Raw genomic sequence first — 19,605 nt, forward strand, 5'->3', positions numbered from 1 at the left:
GCTTTCTGACGTTGATGCTCTGGTTTTGTCCTTTCCACATTTGTTCAACTGCTTAAAAAAAAAATTAGCAAATGAAAAGTTTCCATGAACTCCGGAGTCCTTTAAAAATAATCTGGATTGTAGTTGCAGAGAAATTAGCAGGCTATTCCTTTTAACCAAAGCTCTTGAAAAATATTTATAACTTTTACCTTTATCATGAAAGAGTTTTTAGCCTGTATTTGAGCTTCAGTACCCAGGTTGTTTTAGAGGGGTTTAGATTTAAACATACTTAATTCCAGGTGGTTGCTGAACTGTTCTAAAATTATGAAGGTTTGACTAATAAGCATTTGAAAAATCACAGAGTGAAATCAGCTGCCTACAGATAGACTGTATGCTGATAATGTTTCATTTTCTTGCTCAGGAGAAAACTCTCAGTTTAATTCATTGTTGTCTGCTTTCAGATGTTTTACAAAAAGAAACGGTTTATCACTTATGTGCATCGCCACCATTCTCCTTACCCCCCAAATGTAGAGTTTTTATAGGATATGGTAGAGTCCAAACTTAGGACTATCTTTTTAATTAAAAAAATGGTTGATTTCAGTTTTGTCTTTTCAGTATAAAATCTGATAGATCGCATTGACTTACTCTAAAATTTCTAGAAAGAGTGTATTCTGGCAGTGGCACAGTTCTCTGATGCTGTAGTGACTTTCTGGAAAAACCCTTCTGTTCGACAGTAAGAACAAGTTCATCTCTTAGTGGTGCCTGTTCATGTAAATGTTAATTCTTTATTGTGCTGTTCCTGGATTTATTCTTGTTGCCTTGTGCTACTTTGTGCCAGAGGATCTCACAAACATCTTAGAATATGGCTCCTTTTCTGGATCAACATAACTAACAGCGAGCAGCTAAGGTGGCACTGCTTTTCTACATATTGCTCTACTACTGAAGAATCCAGAGGGGGCAAAAAAGCCACTTGATGAAAGTGTTGTAGGCCCAGGGGCAGAAGGGCAGCACTCTAAAAATTTGGGGGCAGCAAATAGTGCTGGGGAAAATCTCATTCTTTTAATTCTGAGAGGTCCAGGGATTTTCCCCTAGTGAAAATATTGATTGATAGTTAAGTCCTAGAGACTAAGGAAACACCAGTTGTGGGCTAAATGACACAGCAGACATTGGAATTGGCATCCCAGCCGTACCAGACATCTGGATTCTGATTTTAGTAGCTTAATATTTCAAGTCATTTTTCCTAGTCAGCCAGTGGCTTGCTATTTCATGTTGAGAGGAGGAGGAGGAGATGACTCTTGGGGAAAAATAGAGCCATGACCAGCAAGAGAACATAGTTCAATATGGACAGTCAGATGTTGAAGGAGCATAACACACTCCCAGGGTTGAGCTGTGCTGTATTCAGACAGGCTGCCCCTTAGTGTTTCATTCCCTCTCCATTCTGATGCTGCCAGTTTTTCCCTTTTACCTGCTTATAAAGTAAGTCCGCTGTAACCCGGGCTGTGAGTTTCTCACTGCTATCTCTGTAGCCTAGCCGCCTAACTTGGGGGGATGGGGGGAGAATGTGAGCTCACTCACAGTTCTTGATCAGTGAGCTCGCTCACAGTTCTTGATCAGTGAGCTCGCTCACGGTTCTTGATCAGTGAATAAGATTTGTCACTTAAGCATTTGTGTTACATGCAAGATGTAACAACCACATTTTGCTACTGTAAGTCACCTCTTAGACCTTGCAGAGTGGGGAAGGCTTAAGAGTAAAGATACTCAGCTACCTAAGGGGTCTTAAATCATACTAACTGGTGCTATTGCTGATTTCATTTTTCTTTTGTTCCACTTGGGAATGAGTTAATGCCATCCTCCACTACACTCCCCCACATACTGTATTGCTGTACAGAGATGGTTATGTCCTTTATACATAACTCCCTTCTGTGGTGTGAGCCTATGGGACCAGCAGGGTCCCTCTGCTATAAATCTGGCTAAAGTGGAAAGACTAAAGCAGCTCTTACTTTCTGAAGTAGATACTGCCAATTACCTTTGCTTCTGTGACCGCTGAATTGACAGGTTGGAATTGGAAATGTCTGTTGCCTCCAAGCTTTTAAGACAGTTTCACATGGATAATCAGCTTAGCCATAGCAGTAACCCATGTTAACTGAATTCTTTGAGCAGTGTTACACACCCAGCACTTCCACGCTGTGGTAGAAAAGAAAGCAAAATAAGGTGCTTGTTCTTAAAGACCTAAGGTTTTAAATTATATAAGTAAGTGCTCGGTTGTACTTGTGTATGTACAGGGTACACTCATGTCCTACAGGAACTGGATGGATAAGGGTTTCCTGGCCAGTTGCTAAATAAGTATAATGGAAGTATAATGGAAGCCTTGTGTGTAAGCTGAGGAAAGGCATGATCTCTAACCGAGGTTCTTGAGGACACAATATATTAATTTAGTAAAATGAAATGTTTAATAGTGTGAGGGAACACAGTGGCACTACCTAAAATGGTGTTTGTCCTGGAAGCTCTTAAAGTTGTCCCAAAACAGTGTAGTCTGAGTGGCGTGACTGAGCTGAATGGTGAGTAAGGCAGGCAGGTAAGGGTTGTACTAGGGGTGTTCTGACTTACCAGAGGGATAGAACCTTTTATCTTTTTAATAACCCTTTGACTAGCTGCCACGTACCACTTATAACCAAATGGCCTAATAAGACATTCATAAATGCCCCAGAATTAAGTGAATTTCCCCATCGATTTCACCATTTACCCAGTCCACTATCTGAAATTGATTCTTTTCTAGTTTTGCATTGATTCGAAAGAGTTTTGGCCTTTCTATATGAAATGTCCACCTCTTTGTTCTTGTTCTTCTAGACCAGTGCTATTCCAATAGACTTGTCCAATGGAAATGTTCTCGTCAGCATTCATATGCTAATTAGCCACTGTAGCTACTATTTTTTTTTAAGATTTTATTTATTTTGAGAGAGAGCATGTGAGCCGGGGCGGGTAGGGGGGCAGAGGGCCAGAGAGAGAATCTCAAGCAGACTGCACACTGAGCGTGGAGCCTGAAGCGGGGCTCAGTCTCACGACCCTGAGATCGTGACTTGAGCCAAAGTCAGGAGTCAGATGCTTAACCGACTGAGCCACCCAGGCGCCCCACCACTGTAGCTACTATTAAATTTGAAAAGCCAGCCAGTGGCTACTGTATTGAACACTGCAATTCTAGATTGACAGAGCGACAGAATTTCGTCTTCCATATCTGATCTTTGGAGATCACCGTGTTAGGCAATACTGACCAATAGAAATAAGAGTCACTTTTGTTATTTAAATTTTTCTAGTAGCCATGAAAAAGGTAAAAAGAAACAGGTGAAATTAATAATAAATTTTAGCCCAGTATATCTGAAATGTTACTATTTCAGTATATAAAATTATTGAGCTGTTTTGGTACTGTTTTCAGTTTATACTTTATAGCACATTGTGATTTGAACTAAGCATATTTCAAATGCTCAGTATCCATTTGTGGGTGGGAGGCCATCCTTCTGGACAGTAGATTTAGAATATGAGAAAAGTCACCCCGGTCATTTCTCTTTTAGCTGTGTTGCCTCTTTCAGCTGTTTCTTTGCTTTTGAATATTTGAGTTTTGTTGCATTCCTCCTAACCTTTCCCGTTCCTGTTATGTTGGCAGTCTTCTGAATCAGTTAACTTGCCTCGGTTACCGTATTCATGGGCTACAGTTACCTTTTCCCCCCGCTAACTGGTTCTTACATTGTGAAATTATTAATCCACCAATCCAGCAGAACTAGAATCTCCCCCATCCCCCGCCGACCCCCGCCCTGTACCCCATCTACAATGGCAAGTGGGCAACTCATTGTGTGTCTGTAACGCACTTTCCTTATTGTTCAAACCCTCACTTTTCTCAACTAACCTAACCTACAAATTGTGAATAACAACCCATTTTAAGACCTCCCATGTTTCGCAAGTGGATTTATTCCAGTAAGAGGGACTTGCACTATGAACAATAGGTAGGTTTCTTTTCCCAAGGCTCTGGTCTGCTGCTTTTCACTTGGCTTCTTTATGCCATAGATCACATTGCACACTGGAAATGCACAAGCTCTTGTTGATGTCCTTGCCCTGGAGATGCTCAGGGAGATGGTCCAGTACTGTTGTCTTCTACACTCTGCAGGTAACAGGCAGGGGTCTTATTAAAAGAAGGTAGATTAACGGAATGTAGATTCCAGCAGGGCAGACTAGGGGCAGAATTAGCTGCCTAGTAGGTATTCTCTGAAAATTTTGACAAAAATCACATTTTCCTGAGCTGAGTTCTACTTTGTAGAGTTTGTGCTTGTTATTTAAGGTTTATTCCTTTGAATAAACTTAAATTCTAGTCCTATACATGTGGAGATTAGCAGTTCCTCTGTTCCTGCCCTGATGGACAACTAGGGGAAACGTGATGGGTGCAGAATTCTTTTCCATCTAGTATAAGTCTAGCTGGTGTGGTCATGGGAAGAGGCCACATGAGCCTCAACTGCTCATGTGGAGTGGCCGGGTGGATTTCAGGTTGGACTGGATTACAAGGTGTGAGCTGTTGCTAAAAGGGATGGAATAGAAATCATATTCTCAGACTTGTGGTTCATTACTTAATGTATGTCCCAGGATTAGTCATTTCCTTTCTCTGGCCTCGGTGTTTTAGACAATGAGATAATCTCATCATGCCCAGCTTCGAGCTTCTGTGATTCTGTGAACCCAGCCATTCTGTTTCTTTCTGGAAGTTTGTAGGTAATTTGAAGCTTAAACTACAGAAAAATCAGTGGAACTCAAAATTTTGGTCTGGTTACTGCTCTGCTGCTTTTTCTGATTTTGACAGCAGTCTCACATTGCCGCTTGAGAATTTCCTTAGGAGAGGAAAGTAGAGAGGTTCTTCATTCCCACCGGTTAGGTCCTCTGGAGCAGGTAGACCAGAGAGAGGCCTTTTTCTTGGTTGTCCCATGAACCAACAGGTTAGATAATGGTACCACAAAGGATCCATTTATGAGCACTGAGAAGAGGAGCAGTTAACACATTGGGCACTTACTCTGTTAGTGTCAGGCAGGGTATACTTTGCATGGTTGGCCTCGTTTTATCTTCACAGTAACCCTGTAAAGTTGACACTATTATTATTTTCCCCACCTTACAAGTGGGGAAATCCAGGGGAAGAGAAGCAAAGTAACTTGCTCAAAGTCTCATTAATAGTAAGGGTAAGCAGAGATTATTCTAATCACGGGCTGCCTGCATGACTCCAGAGGCAGAACCCCTCCTTCAACCATTGCCTGTCCCTGACTTTTGGGAGAAGATGTAGGAGGCCACTGGCAACACTCTTCTTGAGCCTGCTGGGGAAGGGATTTTGGTCTTGCTCCAATACTCTAATGTTTATTTTGAAGTAGGCAGGTGGAGGCTTCGTGTAAACCCATTCAGAGTCCTAGGGCAGAGAAAAACTCCCACTCCAATACCGTCCTATCTTGCTTGAAGGCCATATGTTCTTCCTCAGTTTGCTTCTTTCCCCGTATCCAATTTGCTCCTCAAGCTAGGTTCTCTTTGAAGAGTTGGACACGGGTTGTATTTGTTCAAACTTTGGATAAGTCTTCTGGGGATGTTATAGTTTGACTTCCAAACTTTTTTGACCTTCACAGAATGTAGCAGGATGGGACACCCTGTGACCATTCACTGTACCGTATTTTCTTGCTTTTCACTTTTTGTGTGACATTCACATTTTAAGCTTTATAGTATTGCCAAATACAGTGGCAGCCAGACTACTTAGTATTATATGGATCTAAACCAAACTATTGCTTAAAATTTTAATTTTAAGCACAATTTTTGTAGCCTGTAGTCGTGTGTGTGAATAAAAAATGTATCATCTTATAGTAAGGATTTACATATTTGGTTCAGTTTGTGACCTGTGAGGACTGTCTTTGGGGCTGCTAATTTAAATTTGGGGAATCTCTGAGTTACAAAGGGAGAAACAGGGGTAAAGAAAAACTTGCTGACCTTAACCATGTCCCTTGAGGAGGCAGAGAAGGAAAGGAACTGTGGTGATGGGCATAGTTTGTCTTTTCCAATCTGAAGGGCAAAGAGTATTCCATGGGTGGTGCTCTGCCCATTGGGAGCCTGTTGAGAATTTCCTGATTGGCTTTCAAGACTTGAACGAGCATCTGAGCTGCTCCAGCATGCCAAGGTAGGCAACAGGAATGTGAGCATGGCTTTGGTTTGTTGAAGGAGTGATCCTGCCACCCAGACATTTTGGTGCTCTGTTCTTCCTCTTCAAAGCCGGAAATGGGATTGAAGGCTGGTTCCTTTCTTTGTTAGGCTTTTGGGAAGGGAAGAGGGCAGTGTGATACCTGAGCATGAAAGACCAATGAGTTTCAGCTCGACTGGCACTGAATTGGATCCAAGAGAAGAGATGTGTTCATGGATTTATGAAGAGCAGAGTTAGACTCTCCAAGCTAGGGAAGGGGGTGCCATAGAAAATGGACAAGTCACTCTTTTGGCAGAGTGGGTTTCCCAGTCAACAGAGGTAAACTGGCCAGCTATGGGAAGGGAAGCTCTGATTTTTAGCATTTGCCCAATTTCTGTGGCTTAAAACTTTACCATATTCATTTACAAAATTACCTGGTATTTAACACTTGTCTCCTGCAAACCATACAAGCCTGCTCTAGCACACTGCTGCAAGCCTCCCTCGAGGTGCTTTGAATTGCTATCATGTGCTTAGGTTTATGCTATGTGAAATAGATGCTGAAGCAGTGTTTGTTTTAAAGACGTTGTTTTACAGACAGGTGAGGAGCTGGAAACGTTGACAATACAATTGTGGTGTGGATTGAGTATAGTAGTCCAGAGTGAGAAATTGTTGAGTGATGGAGATATTGTGAAAAAGAGCATATGACAGCTAGGCTTGAAGGATGATAATAGCTAACACTTACTGGTAATAATAGTTCCAGACTGTGCTAAGCACCTTGCATACATTATATGAACCTTCCAAAAAAGATAATATCCCCTACTTTACTAACACAAGGCTTAGTATTTTGCCTAAGTTACATAGGTAGGACATCATTCTGGTGAGTGTGTAGTAGTATCTCATTGTGGCAAGGGAGAGAAGTAAGGCCAGTATTTGGATCCTGGTCACTTCGCCACAGAACCCATACTCTTGCTCACTACATTACATTGCTGTTGGATATAAGAAGGAAAGTTCTTCAGGAGAGGAGGGTATGACTTTAGTCCGAAGTTCTAGACGAGGTAGGAGTCAGAAACAAGGAGTCCTTGTTTTGTTTAGCTATGTATGTGGCCTTAGCTAAATCACATTTTACCTCTCTGCCTTGAATTGAGGGACTTGGTTTTAAATGATCACTCAGTTCCTTTTTATTTCTGACAATGGAGAAAAGTGGAGGAAAGCAGCCTACAAGGGAGAGCAGAAGGGAACAAGGCTTCAAGTGGTAGAAAGCAAAGGCAGAAAAGATTGGTCCTATATACTTAGTTTCTGTTTGCAGGTCCTGACTAGCACCAAACGGAAAGGTTAGGAGTGTTGGGAGTACATAGAAATAACAAGCTAGTCTTTTGTGTTAAGTGTTCCTAAAAAGCTCATTTCTCCCTTGATGGCTTCAGCAGCAGGCTAGGACTAGATTTGGGTCATTTCGAGGATCCTTGGATTATCACTCCTTTCCTAGCAGTAATTAACAAATATTTACAAAGCACCAGCTATGTGTGAGTCACTAGAACGGGAGCAAGACAGATCTGGTCCCTTCTCTTGTTGAATCTATAGTCTATTAGAGGTTATAGATAAATAAACAAGTTGCATATTTTGATAGGTTTATGAGAAGCTGGGTTTTGTTGGGTTGGAGTTAGGGAAGGTCTCTGACTTTGTTGAACTGAGAATGGAAATGAAGAGACCAGTTAAGAGACTGTTAGTTACAGACATCCAGGCAAGCAAGATATGCTGGTTCAGAAGAGAGTGCACACAAAGACCTGGCAAATATTACCCAGACCTCTCTTACAAAAGTAAATGAGAAAATTTCTGAGACTTGACTCACTTAAATGTAGTATTTTGTATGGTTTTGTAAAATTTGAGTCCTATAAAGGAGGCTGAAAGTCCCATGAGATTAATTATAATGGCACTAGATGAAAAGTAAATGAGTCTGGCTTAAGGATGTAGCTGTTCAAAGGATATAGGACAGAAAAGTGACATGAACTAGGAATTTTAATTCTGTAAGATTTCTAAACAGAGGTAGGCTTGGAAATAGATTTTAAAGGAGATCAACAGGATTTGGGAGAGATTAATAATCCCAGGCATTAGACAATTTAAAGAGAATATGACTCAAAGGATAGAAAAGTACACATTATAAAGATTTGCTTATAAAGAATTGCTAATTCCAATGAGAAGCAAAGCAGGGAGATTGGGGAAAAAACAACTGGTAGCACAGGAAGCTCTGGTCTCTTAGAAATGGAATCCAGTCCCATATGTACATGTGGGCCTACAACATTCTGGTTGGGGTTTTAGTCTGGTCCGAGAAGAAACTGAAAAAGGATAGAACAGGACCAGTTGTGGGGAAAGCGTAGACATGGTAATAAACTGGGGAAGAATGCTCTTGTCTACCAGAAATTGAGGCCTAGAACCAGAAGAAGCACCTGGCCCACTGCCAGTGTGTCTTCCCCAGATCAAAAACCTCTCTGTCTAGGATCTTTGAGAAGTCACAGAGTGAGGGAAAAGGCAGCAGCTCCCGTTGTTGCCTGTAACCTCACCACCACAGATAATTACTGATAATACTTTTGTAGTTCTCAAAGTGTCAGGGATAAACCCGGAGTTCTCCACTTTGAGTCCTCCACTTAAATTTTTCCCCAACATTTTATTGTGAAAACTTTGAGCATACAGAAAAGTTGAAAAAACTATACAGGAAATATCCATGTATCTACCGTTTAGGTTCTATAATTTAAATGCTCCTATATTTGTTTTATCACATATCCATTCAACATACCATTTTATTTTTTTTGGTGCATTTCAGAGAAATTGCAAACATGAGCACACTTCTCCCATAAATATTTCAGCATGTCTTGCATTCATTTCATATAGGTTTGTTGGGCAGGGGGAGGTGGTAACATTTACATACAATAAGATTTATATACCTTAAGTGTACCGTTAGATGAAAATGAAAAATGCGTTTGTGATTCACATTCTTACCAAGATAAGGAACTTCTCCATTCCCCCTAGAGTTATCTCCTGCTGCTTCTCAGTTGATACCTGCCCCTCCCCTGGGGGACATGGGAGGAACAACCAGTATTCTGAATTTTTTTCACTATAGATTAGTTTTGCCTGTCTTAAAACTTTGTAAGTGGAATCTATGTATTTTATGTTTCAGATTCATCCATGTTGCAGATATTAATAGTTTGTTTCTTTTTGTTATTGAGTAGTTTTATATTACATGTATAAATATGGTTTATTCATTCTCATATTGATGGACACTTGAGTTGTTTCAAATTTTTGGCTATTATGAATAAAGCTGCTATGAACATTCTTGTACAAATCTTTTTGCGGACATAATGTTTTCTTTTGGATAAAAATCTAGGAGTGGAATTGCTTTTGGACTAGATGTGTGTTTGGTTTTCTAATAAGCTGCCAGACAGTTTTCAAAGTGGTATATTTAATGCTTTTACTAACAATGTGTGAGATTTCCATGTCCTTGCCAACGTTTGGCATTGTCAGTTTTTCTACTTTTAGCCATTGTGATGGGTATGTGATAATATCTTGTGGTTTTAATTTGCATTTCCCTGATGACTGGTGATGTTGATTATTCTTCCTTTGCATATTTCCAATTCATCTATTTTCTTTTATGAAGTATCTGATCAAATTTTTTGCCCATTTTTTATTTGTCACTTGATACTGAGTTCCAGGAGTCCTGCATTTAAATTTTAAAGCTCAGTTGCACAAGATAAGGATAGAGAAGACTTACTGCTGGGACAGTATTTCAAATGGGAAAGGCCTCAAAGTTTAAGTTGAGCAAAAGCACATGTTACCATTTATTCAGCAAATGTTTATGGGTACTAACTATGTACTAAGCACTGGTATTAGGGATACAGAAATAATACCCAGCCCTACTTCCAAGGAGCCCATAGATTATGAGGATAGATGGACAAAAGTAAAAATTTTGATATGGCAGTTTCAGTGGTATATCACGAATATTTAATTTACTGAGTTCCTGCTATAGGGTAGGTACTATTACAGATACTGGAGATAGATCAGGCAAATCAGACATGGTTCTTACTCTAATAGAGCTTGTTTTCTTGGATGTCTATGGATGAAGACAGTGCAGAAGCTCTGATACGGGGAATGAGATTGATGTTGTGTGTATGTGGGTCAGAAATGAAACCTGGCCGGAACATACTCGTGTGGCTAGATGATTAGTTAAGTATCAGATGTTTCAGGGAAGGCCTTGTAGACCATGGTAAGAACTTTGAACTTTGAGTGTTTGGGGATGCCAATCCAGAGTTTTAAATAGAGAAATGGTATGGTCTAGTTTCTGTTCGGCTAATAAACAGAGAAGTGTGTCTGTGTGTGTTTGCAGGAAGATGATGAGGAACCCGTGTAATCCTCCAGAGGAGAGATAATACATTTTGCTTGGGGAATGTGGGTGAGGCTTCATAAAGGAATAATGTCATAGCAGAACTTTGAATGAAAAGGCATTTGTTAGATAGGAAAGTCAGAGGTGTCGGCATGTGTGTGTTCCAGGAACCAGAAATAGCTTTGGATGAGTAGTTGGTTGGGTGGTGGAATAGCAGGAGGTAGAGCAGACTGGGAAGGGCTTTGAAGGTTGATGTAGGGATGCAGGGTCACCATATTATACAACTACTGAATCCTGTGTAGATGTACTCTCTGGAGTTGTGCCACAGAGTGGCCTTTCTAGGGAGTTTTGCTCTGAACCTAAGGGCCACGGGCATGTGTGCAGGGCTTCTAGTTAGGGTAGAGACTCTGGAAGCTGACACAAGGAAGACTAGCTGAGGCATTGCTAAGGAGGAGAAGCCAGTGAGGAGGCAAGAGACAGTGAGCCCTGATGTTCGGTAGGGGTTGTTGAACCAGAGGTAGAGGCTTTGGGCTTTGAATAATCGAGAGGACTTGAGTTGTGGATTGGGGAAAAAAGCTAATGAAGTCCTTTAAAAAATACAAAATAAAATATGAGATAATACAGAAGTATATAGAGATTATAAAATCCTCACCTTCATCCCACTTTCCTGAGGTGTCCCTGAAAGTTGGAATTTTTGGTGTGCCTTCCATTTTTCTGTGTATTTATTTTGTGTACGTATTCAAATCTATTGTATATACACATACAGTTGAAGTTTAAAATGGAGTCATACTTTTCTTACCATTTTTTGCGACTTTATTTTTTCATATAGTACCAATATAGTATAGTTCTGCCTCGTATTTTACCTGCTGCTTGGCATTCCATTGTTTTAATGTACCATAATTTACTTAGTACCCGATAGATAGACCTTTAAGTGGTCTCAGGTAGTTTCACTGTTCTCTGCAATAGTGAAATGAACATTCTTCGTTTGTTTCTGTTCTGTGCAAACACTGCCTCAGAGAACATGTGAAGTGAGAAGCATGGAGTCCAGTTGTGACTTGGGGAAATTGTGGTCCCACTCCTTTGGGAGTATGTGTTCTTCTCTGGATCTGTTCTTAGGGAACTTCCAAAAGGGGGATGATCAGGCTGGTCAAAGTCTACAAGCCACATTCTAGGGGCAACATTCAAAAGAACTGGGGCTCTTTTTCCAGATTTTAGCTGGGGATTTCACTGCTTCCAAGTATCAGATGGGTTCTCAGAGGGAGATGGAATAAGGCTTTCCTTGTGGAAGTTTAGACCGGGGAGAAATAGGACAAATACGTAGAAATGAGAATTTAGCAGACTTTAGTTGATTTGGGTAGGACTTTATGGAGCAGGACTATCTAAGTGGATTAGAAGAGTGATGGGTTTTCCATCATTGGATGCTTTCAAGCAGAGACCGAGGTGCTATGAACAGGCAGTATGTGAAGCAAGCCAAAGTGTTAAGAGTCATTCCAACATTGGTTGATAGTAGTACTCCAGATGGAGACCATGAGGCACCAAGATGGGAACAGCACTAACTGTGGGTTAGGTTGGGGGAAGGATTGAATTGACTGAGGGTCAGTTTAGGGGAGCCTAAGGCTGGAGGCATCCTGGGGTGTAGTGCTGGGAATTCTGGAGTGCTGAGTGAAGCTGGGTGAGAGATCTGACATCATCCGCACTTTTGGTACAGACAGTCTGCAGGTGTAAGGTGTATAGGTCAGCAGGGACACAGGGATGGTAAGGAGTCTAAGGGTAATTGTTATGGGGGACTGTAGGAGGAGGGGTTACATGGGGGGTCATCGTGATCCATGCAAGAAGATCATGTTTCAGCCAAGGAGATGGGTAAATTGGAAAAGTTAGTGCTCCTTGATTGCCAGTCGGTTTGGAGATGGCTGGGCTGGGAGATGAGATTGAAGATGGCCTTTGGATTTCATTCAGCAAATATTACCTAGAGGCTTGGGATAGGCAATAAACAGAGCAGACAAATATCCCTTCCCTCTCATGTTTACATTCCCTCAGTTTACATTCTAGTGGGGAAGAGGTGTTATATATTAGACAGTCAATTATATATGCTAAAGAGAAAAAGCAGGAAAGGGGTATGTGATGCATCAGTAGTAGTAGGGTTGAAATGTTAAGTATCTAGAGGGGCGCCTGGGCAGCGCAGTCGTTAAGCGTCTGCCTTCGGCTCAGGGCGTGATCCCAGCGTTCCTGGATCGAGTCCCATATCAGGCTCCTCCGCTGGGAGCCTGCTTCTTCCTCTCCCACTCCCCCTGCTGTGTTCCCTCTCTCACTGGCTGTCTGTCAAATAAATAAATAAAATCTTAAAAAAAAAAAAGAAATGTTAAGTATCTAGAAAAGGAGAGCCTTTTTCTTCATAATAAGATGATTTTGAATAAGGACCTAGAGGGATTGAGGAAACAGCAAGCCATTTAGGGAAGAAACAAGCTTATTTGAGGAATGGCAGGCAAGCAGACCTGTGTGTTCAGAATGGAGTGAGCAAGAGAGGTTTAGGAAATCAGGTTAGAGAGATGTAGATCTCTCGAGACCTTGGAGACCATGGTAGAGTTTGCATTTTTTCTAAGTAATGGGCAATCTTTAGAGGGTTTGAGCAGATGTGTACTATAACTGGCAGGATCACCCTGGTTGCTGTATTGGGAATAGTCTGTTGGCGTGAGGTGGAGGTGGAGGTGGCGTAGGATAAGGGAGACCAATTAAAGAGTCTAATGCGATAAGCCCGGTGAGAAATTGTGATGGCTTGGACTGGGTAGTGGCAGTGAGACTAGTGAGGAGTTGGTCACGCGCAGCTGATTACCTGCTAGGAGAATTCTAACACCACCTCAAGATGCAGGGCCTGAGAGTTAGTGAGAAATCATTGGCAGAAGAAACTTTTTGGGGAGTTGTATCTGGATCATGGTCATGTTGGTATTGGAACTTTGATTAGGGTCTGATCTGGGGCCAGTAAAGGGTCAGAGTGAGATTCATTGGTCTCAGAAGATCAGGGTTGGATTCTGGGTCTTGGGAACATTATAGGGATTTTAGGGTGAGGACCGGTTTGGGCTCAAAGTTGTTGATGAAGGCCAGTATACTTTTTCTGCATCTTCCCATCATACCAGGGTTGGTTGTGCTCACCATATCCTGTCCTATTGAACTCACCTGTGGGGATTAGAGGAGTATGGAGGCTCTAAAGCCTTCTCTTCCTTGGGTGTCATGGAGCTGGATTCAGGCTCAGCCCTGCCTGGGGGTAGCCTGCTGGCCTTCCCAAATTGGGACATATAGTCAGGGAAGGGTAGAGAAGGGTCCTCAGTGCTTGACTCAGGTCCTTTTTTTCTCAGATGGCCCACTGCGTGACCTTGGTTCAGCTGTCCATTTCCTGTGACCACCTCATTGACAAGGACATCGGCTCCAAGTCTGACCCACTCTGCGTCCTTTTACAGGATGTGGGAGGGGGCAGCTGGGCTGAGGTGAGAAGGGCCTTGGGAGTTAAAGTTGTGGAGGAAGGTTAGAACTGTTTTGGGGGTGGAGGGTGTGTGACTGTGATGCTACTGGCCTCTGCCCACAGCTTGGCCGAACTGAGCGAGTACGGAACTGCTCGAGCCCCGAGTTCTCCAAGACTCTGCAGCTTGAGTACCACTTTGAAACAGTCCAGAAGCTCCGATTTGGCATTTATGACATAGACAACAAGACACCTGAGCTGGGGGATGATGACTTCCTGGGAGGGGCTGAGTGTTCCTTAGGACAGGTATGTAGGCCTAGGGGTTAAAATCCTTTAGACACATGTTCAGTAAGAGCCCTAAAGCCCAAACTGTCTGAAAAGTGGAGGTGGGGGTCAAGCAAGACCTAACCCTGCCTGAGATTTTGCTCCCTTACTCTGCCCCAGATTGTGTCCAGCCAGATAATAACTCTACCCTTGATGCTGAAGCCTGGAAAACCTGCTGGGCGGGGGACCATCACGGTAAGGAAGAACTCTGTGGGGGAGGGGCTTACATCAATGAGGAATTCATGAGGGGATACAGTCTCCTGCCTCCCCTTCGTAGGTATCTGCTCAGGAGATGAAGGATAGTCGTATAGTGACCATGGAGGTAGAAGCCAGAAACCTAGATAAGAAGGTGTGTCTGGAAGGAAGCCCTGGGGGTTTAAGAATTAAGGGGCACGGGTGGTGTGTTGGGGGGTGAGGCTGGGGACTGGCAAAATGGTTGTCTCTCCCTGAGTCTTATACTGGGGTCTCTGTGGCATTGACAGGACTTCCTGGGAAAATCGGATCCATTCTTGGAGTTCTTCCGTCAGGGCGATGGGAAATGGCACCTGGCATACAGATCTGAGGTGTGAGACCCCTGGGATTGGATGGAACGGGGTAGGAGAGACTCTCCTGGGGCTTGTGATTACCAAGGTTTGGAATAGGGAGAGAGAGACTGCATATGGATAGAGAAGGATGACAGCTCCTGATACGTCAGCCCAGAGCTCACTAGGGGCCTTATCCTCTACCTTCAGGTAATCAAGAACAACTTGAACCCTACATGGAAGCGCTTCTCTGTTCCCCTTCAGCATTTCTGTGGGGGAGACCCCAGCACACCCATTCAGGTGAGGAGTTTGCCCCCTGAATGGACCTGGGGTGGGGGGGATTTATTCTCACCTGCCCCCTACCCCTGGTCTCTGTATATACATACACACCTCCCCCCACTCCTTCCCCAACAGGTGCGATGCTCAGACTATGACAGTGATGGTTCACATGACCTCATTGGTACCTTCTACACCAGCTTGGCCCAGCTGCAAGCAGTCCCGGTGAGTGCCAGCCCTGCTCAGGGGTGTTGAGGTGGGTCTAAAGGACTGCAGCCCCAGAGAGAGAGGGAGGGAGGGCAGGCCAGTTCCGGCTGATGCTCTAGGAGTTTCCTACCCTAATTTTTCTTTCCTCACCAGGCTGAGTTTGAATGTATCCACCCTGAGAAACAACAGAAAAAGAAAAGCTACAAGAACTCTGGGACTGTTCGTGTCAAGATTTGCCAGGTGAGGCAATAGCCCATGTGACCCAGGCTCTGACCCATGTGCTCCATGGCCCCAACCCCTTCACCCCAGCCATGATCCTGGTTTCATCTGCAGGTAGAAACACAGTATTCATTCCTGGACTATGTGATGGGAGGCTGTCAAATCAACTTCACTGTAAGTTGCTTTATCAGGGGTAAGAGAACAGACCTGGGTTTCAGAGTGACCTTCAGCTCCCCTCTTCCCCTCCTCCTAGGTAGGCATTGACTTCACGGGCTCCAATGGAGATCCTTCCTCCCCGGATTCCCTGCACTACCTGAGCCCAACAGGGGTCAATGAGTACCTGACAGCACTGTGGAGTGTGGGCAGCGTGATTCAGGACTATGACTCGTGAGTAACTTGTTCTCTTGCCCATTCCCCTCCCTGCAGATGCTTCAGCCTCTGGGCTCACAGTCCCCTCTCTGTCTCTTCTCCAACTCACTGTCTTCCCACAGGGACAAGCTATTCCCAGCATTTGGATTTGGGGCCCAGGTACCCCCTGATTGGCAGGTGAGCACTGTTTTTGCTTCCCCAACTCCTATTTTCAGTGTCAGGGTCCTGATTTGGGGAGATGTGGTTGACTTGCTCTGTGGCACCCAGCTTTATGTGGAGATGCAGGGATGTATCCCTGCAGGCATGTGTACGGCAAGTGCTCAGGACTACAAAGCTCCTATACAATGGTTGGTATATACCATAGTGTCCTTTTTCTTTGCACATAGATGGTCATGGGGAAAGAACCTCATTTTCATTCTTGCCCTCAGGTCTCCCATGAATTTGCCTTGAACTTCAACCCCAGTAACCCTTACTGCACAGGTGAGTTCCTTCATCCTCCACCGTAAGGCAGATCTGTCCACGCCTAGGCGGCCAGGCTTATGCAGACAAGGGAGTGTGGGGGTAATGGGGTAGATACCTGACTGTCGTCCAGAGGAGTGGATTTTAGAGCTAGGTCTCTGGACTCAAATCTAGGTCTCAGATCTTTATCTTGCCTCTTTCTAAAACCATGTGACTTGGGGCCAGTGTGCTTTGGCTTCTTAAAACGATAACTATTATAGGATATTGAATATTTAAGGAGAGGATACATACAAACTTTGAAGCAGTAAGCCTGGCACATACTAAGCAGTCTCTAAAAAATGGTAGCTATTATCGTTACTATCTTTGGCTGGAAGCTCACTGGTACCTGTCGGGGCATCAATGGAAGCCTTGGTGCAGCTCTTTTCTGGGTGCTTTTTGCCCAAGCTCTTTTGTCTATAGAGGGCCAAACCTCTATAGAGGGCTCCCCAGTATCCCCCACGTGTACAACAAACTAAAGGGGAAAACTTGACCTGACCTGATCTGACCTGGGTTTTGGACATGAGTTCACACTTAGAGAAAAGTTGTGAGAGTAGTTATAGGGGGTTTAGGTCACTGGGGCTCAGCGGTCAGGGCCTGGGTCACAGAGGCTATTGTTTACCTTCACCCAGATTCCCCAAACATGAACATTTTTAGTACACTTGCTTTCTGATTCTCTCTTGGTCACTCAAATTCTCTATCTCCCTTCCTCTCCCTCCCTGTCCCCCCTCTTAGGTATATGGATATAGCTGTATATCTACATCTGTATGTACGTGTATGCATGTGTACACATTTTTTTTCCTGAAATGTTTGAGAATTATAGTGAATAAGCCCTGCCCCAAGTTTGGCTCTGTGGCCCCATCAACTTTGCACCCTTAATCCCTTAAATACTTCAGTGTATGCTTCCTAAAACAAAGAAATTCTCTTACGTAACTACAGTACAATTCTCAGAATCAGGAGATTAACATCAATACCATTATCCAATCTGGAATTTATTCAAGTTTTGCCAGTTGTCTTTTACAGTAAAAGAAAATCTCAGATCATACAATGCATTCATTTGTTTTGGCTTCCAGAGTTGTTCTTGTCTTTTATGATGTTGACGTTTTTTAAGTTACAGGCTAGATAATTTGTAGAATGTCCTGCAGTTTGGGTTTACCTGATACTTCTTTATGATTAGATTCAGACTGTGCACTTCCAGTGGGCATATTACAGAAGCTATGCTATGTGTTCTCTCAGTACACCGTGTCAGGAGGCCCTGATACTGATTTATCCTATTACGCATCATGTTAACTTTGATCACGTGGTTAAGGTAGAGTCTACCAGGTCTGCTCACTATTTGTAATAAGTATCTTTGGGGAAGATACCTTGAGGCTATGTCAATATCCAGTTACTCATTAACTAGTACCCTGTAGTTTTAGCACCCGTTGATGATTTTCGCAATCAATGATTGTCAAATGATCTTGTAATTCCTCTTTCTACATTTCCTCTTCTTTCCCATTATTTATTTATTTATTATCTAGGGATTCTTATTTTATTAAATGGATTATAATTCATTATTTTATTAAGTGGGTTACAATCTGATGCTTAACTATCTTATCTTAGATTTGTTCAGGGGACTCCCGTAATCAGATTTAATTCAAGTTGTGATTTAGGGCAAGTGCTCTTCTCTTTGATCTCAATTCTCCCAGCTAGAGGATAAAGTTAAGTACCTTGGGTGATAGGGATGGTGGAATGAAATGCACCCAAGTCCCCAGATCTCCTCAGCCACGATGGGGTGATCAGGATTGGTATTTTCCTTCTGTAGGCATCCAGGGCATTGTGGGTGCTTACCGCCAAGCCCTGCCCCAAGTTCGCCTCTGTGGCCCCACCAACTTTGCACCCATCATCAACCATGTGGCCGGGTTAGCAACCCAGGCTGCACATCAGAAGACTGCCTCGGTGAGGATCATGGCAGGTGGTGGTGGTGGTGGTGGTGGGTCAAGGGTTTTGGGGTGGGGTCTTGGTGAAGGGTTCCCTTCAGGGATGTGTAACAAGAAACTTCTGATCAGTATGGAAATGTGTGGCTGGGGTGTTTAGAAGGTCTGCCTCAGTTTGTGAATGGACTTATCCCCAGCAATACTTCGTGCTGTTGCTGCTGACTGACGGAGCTGTGACAGATGTGGAGGCTACTTGTGAGGCTGTGGTGCGTGCCTCCCACCTGCCCATGTCAGTGATCATCGTGGGTGTGGGTGGTGCTGACTTCGAGGCCATGGAGCAGCTGGATGCTGATGGCGGACCCCTGCGTGCACGCTCCGGGGAGGCAGCTGCCCGTGACATTGTGCAGTTTGTGCCCTACCGCCGCTTCCAGAATGTGAGTGGGGGCAAGCCTGGGGGCAGACCAGACCTAGGAGCTTATCCCTCCACCTCTCTCTGAGTGGGGATACTCACCCTTTCATTGGGGCAGGGTTGGGGGTTTGGGTTTATATCCTTTGTATCCTTTTTTAGGTATGAAAATGTAGACTTTGGGAAGCTGTTATGGGTCACCACTGACCTTGCCCTTTTTCTCCTGGCAGGCCCCTCGGGAGACACTGGCACAGACTGTGCTTGCAGAAGTGCCCATGCAGCTGGTCTCCTACTTCAAGGCCCAAGGTTGGGCCCCATTCAAGCCACTTCCACCCCCAGCCAAGAGCCCTGCACAGGCTCCTCAGGCCTAGATTCCCTTAGAGGGTGGGCTATGGCTGGTCCTCAGCCTTGTGTCCCCAAGGTCCCTGTGGGCATGGCTCAACCCTGCACACATTCCCCAGTGCTGCACTTTACATTTTATACTTTTATATTTGCTCCTGCTGTTGCTCTGGATCCCTCCTGCTTGCCCTTGGGAGTCCTTCATTTAATAAAGATCACTGAAGACCACTCACTGCTTTGCCACCACTCTGTGTTTTTGAGTGGGAATTTGCTGTTAGCCATGTTTATTTTACCTGAGCTTCGGGTTATCTGCCTTAGAGCTTGTTGAGTGAAGGACACCTCTGACATCATAGGCCTAGGCAAAAAATTGGGTATTCCAGGCCAGAAGTCTAGAGACACTATTTTTAAAAATAAAAGGATTGAATGTGAGCCAAACACCCAGCCTGCCCTGCCTTAGGACAGGGCTGAGCTGGGAACACAGATAAGATGGAACATGCTAGGGGAGGATGAGTTTTAAGGACTATGCTAGACTTCTGGAGGAGGGAGCAGTGAT

General features: G+C 43.7%; 1 protein-coding gene across 11 annotated transcripts in view; it reads left to right on the forward strand.

The window, feature by feature from the left end:
- The window catches only part of LOC113258542 (RNA-binding protein 12), a 34,455-nt gene extending 15,171 nt beyond the window's left edge, over nt 1-19,284 (forward strand). For all 11 annotated transcript variants that reach the window (XM_044385788.3, XM_057312564.1, XM_026503398.4 and 8 more), the window contains 15 exons: nt 13,880-14,008; nt 14,107-14,286; nt 14,425-14,499; nt 14,582-14,653; nt 14,787-14,867; nt 15,036-15,125; nt 15,240-15,326; nt 15,462-15,548; nt 15,642-15,701; nt 15,781-15,914; nt 16,019-16,073; nt 16,325-16,376; nt 18,196-18,329; nt 18,505-18,741; nt 18,944-19,284. In XM_044385788.3, coding sequence (XP_044241723.2) covers nt 13,880-14,008; nt 14,107-14,286; nt 14,425-14,499; nt 14,582-14,653; nt 14,787-14,867; nt 15,036-15,125; nt 15,240-15,326; nt 15,462-15,548; nt 15,642-15,701; nt 15,781-15,914; nt 16,019-16,073; nt 16,325-16,376; nt 18,196-18,329; nt 18,505-18,741; nt 18,944-19,084 — 1,614 coding nt within the window. In that variant the 3' untranslated portion in view covers nt 19,085-19,284. The remainder of the gene's footprint in view (nt 1-13,879; nt 14,009-14,106; nt 14,287-14,424; nt 14,500-14,581; nt 14,654-14,786; nt 14,868-15,035; nt 15,126-15,239; nt 15,327-15,461; nt 15,549-15,641; nt 15,702-15,780; nt 15,915-16,018; nt 16,074-16,324; nt 16,377-18,195; nt 18,330-18,504; nt 18,742-18,943) is intronic.
- The last annotated feature ends 321 nt before the right edge of the window (nt 19,285-19,605 follow it).

This window comes from Ursus arctos, unplaced genomic scaffold, assembly GCF_023065955.2.
Source record: "Ursus arctos isolate Adak ecotype North America unplaced genomic scaffold, UrsArc2.0 scaffold_16, whole genome shotgun sequence".
Classification (NCBI taxonomy): Eukaryota; Metazoa; Chordata; class Mammalia; order Carnivora; family Ursidae; genus Ursus; species Ursus arctos.